This window comes from Halyomorpha halys, unplaced genomic scaffold (assembly GCF_000696795.3).
Source record: "Halyomorpha halys isolate HHAL.00 unplaced genomic scaffold, Hhal_1.1 Scaffold2030.1, whole genome shotgun sequence".
NCBI lineage: Eukaryota > Metazoa > Arthropoda > Insecta > Hemiptera > Pentatomidae > Halyomorpha > Halyomorpha halys.
In genome coordinates, this window is record NW_027109287.1 from 1 (window position 1) to 5,158 (window position 5,158).

General features: G+C 30.3%; 1 protein-coding gene across 1 annotated transcript in view; it reads right to left on the reverse strand.

Annotated features, from left to right (window-relative positions):
- Positions 1-2,997: 2,997 nt before the first annotated feature.
- The window catches only part of LOC106691003 (cathepsin L), a 13,852-nt gene continuing 11,691 nt past the window's right edge, over positions 2,998-5,158 (reverse strand). Inside the window, exons 6-7 of the mRNA XM_014436639.3 lie at positions 4,311-4,482; positions 2,998-3,633 (exon numbers count right to left, since the gene is read on the reverse strand). Coding sequence (XP_014292125.1) covers positions 3,275-3,633; positions 4,311-4,482 — 531 coding nt within the window. The 3' untranslated portion in view covers positions 2,998-3,274. The remainder of the gene's footprint in view (positions 3,634-4,310; positions 4,483-5,158) is intronic.

A 5,158-nucleotide genomic window follows, 5' to 3' on the forward strand; every position in this document is an offset into this window, starting at 1 on the left:
TGCGATCAGCTGATCTCCTCAGTCAGCTGACATCGAAGTAACAGCTGACTGAGGCTGTAACTTATATATATATTAGCTTTTTAACTTGTTTACTTGTATTTTAACTTTTTTATTCATTTAATTATTTTTTTAACTAAAAATTTGTTTTATAAATCTATATATTAGTTTTTTTAATGTATTTGTTTGATTTTTCTTTTTTGAACTGATCTACTGCTTTGACTGTTTTTTCTTTGATTTGTTTTTATATTGCTACCTAATGATAAATTTTTTAAATTTGTTTATCGGACAAACGTGGGTTGCAGATCACTGGAGAGGGGTATGAGAGTATGAAATAGGGAGAATAAAATTGTCAAATAAATGGAATAGGATTGTCGGATGGAATAAAATTGTTAAATAGTAAAAAAAAAAAGTTTAAATATATTGTATTTAGTGTATAGAAAATTACTGATTATAAAAGGATAGTGTAGAAAAAAATTGTTCTTATTTCATGTAAATATATGTTGTGTATATATGTCCGACCATGGATTAATGATGTGTTTTATACCAACCCAATGTATTTGGGCAGCATGGCTAAATAAAGCATTTCTTTCTTACATCAAACATGGAATTTGTAGAGTATAAGTGCTGGTTAAAAAAAAAAAATTAAATTTGGTAATTACTTTTTCGTTTCGGTTGCTTTGGAATTCTCCCAGAAAGTGATAAATCATGCAGTGATTAATGGCAGTGCAAGGGTACAAAACATTCCCTCATCTTATCCGAATACAACTTTTCCGAATTTAAAGATTTGTATAAGATCTTAGAAGCAAATTACGAATTCCAGATTTATAGTATAATATAATAACTATTTAAGATCGGAAAATAGCACCTTTTCATATCAAAAGTTGATTCAATTAGAAGCTGTTAAAACTTTTGTCCTAAGTTTAACATCATTCGATCATCTCTACAATTTTTTTCTAATTTTGTTGGGTTTAGTTAACGTTGGGTTATTTTTAAAGCAATTTTCAGGTTAAATTAATAGATTATAGTTTATGAACCCCAAAAGCTCTCAATTTGTGAAAACATCCGTAAATATTTTTATAATTTGTCATTCCTCCTCCAGTATCAAAGAGATAAGATGTTTAAAAATTTAGTTTTTAATAAATCTATTTAGATCGTGGTGAGTAGTAGTTGAAAAACATGAAAGCAATAAGTGGAGATTGAGATAAAAACGTAATACTTTTCATTCCTTCACCCACTTATTATTTCTGGTTTGTGAACGAACTACCAAGGACGCAATGAAAAGTGCACACCTTCCTCTGTTGCTTTAAGTAGTTAAACATGGATGCTACAGACAAGCAAATTTCAGGAATATTGAAAAAATCACTAATTTGGAAACGATTTAGGTAACTGAAAAAAATAGAAAAAAGAAAATTAATCAAAATCATTTAAGATTAATTTAAATCATCAAAAACATATAAGTGCCTTTTTCTCGCTATAATCTTGTTTAAACGACTAACCTGGAATCCTCACTCAAGAATGAAAATACATGAAATTGCACTTCTATTTCGACAAGTTCAGCACTTACTAAGCAAACGGTCTAAGCTTCCAATTCATTACATGGTTGTAATAAGACCAATCTGGATATACGGAGTTGAGATTTGGGGCTCAACTTAACCTTCGAAATCCTCTCGTATCCAATCCTTTCAATCCAAAATCCTTCGTAAAATCCTCAATGCTACTTACTTTGTCACAAATAAAATCATACATAAAGACCTTAAGGTTCCATATGTAACCGATATATCTCGAACCAGATATCATCACTTCCATTATAAACTTTCTAACCATCTAAACCCACAAGTTTCTAATCTTAATTCCTCTTCTATTCCTGACAATCCTCCGAGGCGCCTGAAAAGAAGATGCTAATGTAAAAACGCCATTAGAATGCTACCAATGGGTAGCTTCTTTACACGCCTGTATCACTCCATAATAACTTACATCAAATTTACTAAATGTATAATTATGTACAATTTTAAATTTCAATAAAGATAAAAAAAAGTTTTTTGTTTAAAAATTGGTAAAAATTGTGAAAGAATAAGTTTTAATAAACGACGAATTCCCAAAAATGCATCTTTGCCATTCGTTCACCGTGACGATTTCTTAACTATTTTTATATTTCATCAATCAAACGTTTTGGTTGACATCTAAAATATATTAGATATGGTAGAATATAATACCTAATTTTTTTGAGAATTTGATTACGACTTTTAATTTTTTTAAGTAGTTACAGTACGATTGACAATATATGGAAGAATAGAACTTAAAAGAATTTTAGAACATTATTCCCCTCCCTTTATATTTTACCCTCACTTTCTTTCCTCATCCCTCTTCTTCACTTTTACAATATACTTTATATTATCTACTGTTTAGGTAACCTACTTGATTGAGTCCAAATGCAGATTTATTATAAAAACTTAAAGCAATATTTTTTTCTTTATTCGAGTCGTTCATTTACTGATGTTCTATGATCTTATTATTTGGATGTTATAACAGCTCTAAGAAAACGTTATCACCTCGATAACATTTAAGTTTTAGTTTTACAACCGTATAAGAAAGAACAAAAAGAACTACAGAAAAACACAATGTTAAGTCGAGATTATGTTAAAAATCTAAAATAACACAAAATGTACTCCCTACTCTGCTAAAATGTTCTAAAATTAAGTTTAACATAATTTCAAGCTATAAATAAAATTATTTGATATTAATTATTAAACTACTAGAACGTAACAGGAAGATATCGGGAACTATTATGAAAACATTTAATTTAGTGTTAAGAACAAGTTTACCCTTTTTTTTTTTTCTTCCGGTTTATTTTTTATAACATAAAACATAGGGCATATGTAATAATACTTATAACAGTTATAATAATCGCAAAGATTATTATCACTTAATTCTTATCACTTTCAGAATTTAAAAGCATACTCAATGGAATTTGAAAGGTAAACACTTAAACACTGAAAGGAAGGTAATTAAATAATTTATATAAATTTTTCCATATTCTGTGCACAACAAAATATCTACGACTAAGATATTTTTTAAAGTATTACAATTGTACGTTGTACTTTAACACCTCAGTTACTTCAGACTTGAATTTTTAGACTAAATATAATATTAAATAAAACTCTAATACTTTAATTATAGTTAATTTTGATTCATTCATTCATCATATTTTATATTGCAGTTTTTTTGCAATTAACCTTAAAATCCCTTTTACATTACCAAAATAAATTTAAATATCTCAGAATTTTGTTGAAAAATAAATTAAAAAAAGAGTGGCAAATAATAGATGACCGGAAAGGACTGTTCTCCACGCGTCCGAAGGTAGTGGTTTTCCTGTTGTAGGTTGATCTGATGGTTGTGGTGTGGTTGTTGGTTTTTCATCGTTCGCTTGTTTCTCCAGAATTGGGAAGCTGGGGTAGGTTGCCAAGCCGCAGGTGTTATTTTGATTCCTCGCTATCCTTATATATCCCTTTTCTCCCCATGTCGGGCCCCAAGAGTTTTTGACAATCCAATAATCAACGTTGGATGCCCTGCCGTAACCTACGACCAGCACTGCATGGTCAAGTTCCGGCCCACATCCTGAATCTGTCATTATGCCTGCCAGAAAAAATAGAATTAATATCTACCATTAATTTGTTATACGTTTTCAATAACCTTATAATATGTTTCTATGAGAGTAAATTTGCGCATAGAGCGGCACAATGTTTGTACCACTTGTGGATGCAAAAAAATAAGGGAACATAGCTTTATAAAATTTATATTTCACATATGCCTGTTTTTACCTTTTTATTTAACCTACTTGCAATTTTCGTAAATTAATGTAATAAGTAGGGTATATATGTAAATAGCTAGATATTATTATAAAATGGTGAGATAAAATGCAATAATTTGATAGAAATAAAGGTAAATTGTTTATAATAAAAGATGTATGGAAACATTACAGGACATTCTGCTGATGAAGAGAAAACAAAATATCGGATTAACTGCCCAGACATAATTCATGGTCGTTTTGGCTACTTAATCCGCTCGAATTCTATTTATTATTAATAGCAGGCTTAATCTCTCTATTAAAGAATAGTTTTTTCATGGCCAAAATCGTCTTGGTCTCTTAAGAAATTTTAAATTTTATTATTATTTCAGTAAATAATTAATCTTTGACCTCACTGTCAACTCAATATTAATACAAATTATTTGTCATATTATTAATACAAACCTAAACTAGAAAAAGCATTAATTGGTTGGTAACTTTTATGTTTTTAGTGGCTTATACTGACCTCCTTTGTAGAGCTGGAATGATTGACTGGAGGCTTTCACCGCAACCGACACCGGACCTATGGTTCCCACTGCAGCTTTGAGAGCTTCCTCATCATCTTGAGGCAGTTCAGTGTAGGAAATGACCTTGCTACCATTCACGATAGAATTTGGTGAGTGTTTGCACATCCCATCCTAGAGAAATGTTTTGGCTGCATAAAAGTTTTCACATGGTATTTAATTAACAAATACTTCACAAAGCTAATCACATAATCATTTATATACAGTATAACCCTATTTATCCTGAATAATGTGGTCAGATTTATTCCGGTCAACGCAATATTCCGGATAAGAGATATTATGATCAGTAAATGAATGTCATGACAACTTCATACCCGTAGAAGTACATTAATTGGATAAACTCTATTTGGCTAAATTTAAAAATGTTTATCAAAGGAGATGCATCAAGCATTAGTGGATAGTAAATATTAGTACGTCATTAGCGTACTTCTGTCATTTGTGATGCGGTTACTGTATAGCCCCTATCCTAGGTCTGTTTCTAAGTTATATAAATAGCAAATTTATAATTAAGGTTTCAACATTGTCATGAAATATTGGTTATATAAATAAATAATAAATTAAAAGTTAGATAGAGTGAAGAGAGGAAGAGACAGAAGCAGAGGTAGAGGGAGAGAATGAAAGTGAATTTTAACATTATTACCAATTCCACCCCAAATGACCCTTCCTCCTAATGCCTTTCATTCCTCAGAAATAATGAACATCATCTACCAATTACCTTCTAAAAAAGCTCCTGGCCACGATCTTATCACAGCACACATTCTGAAACAGCTCCCTCGTAAAGCCATTCTAT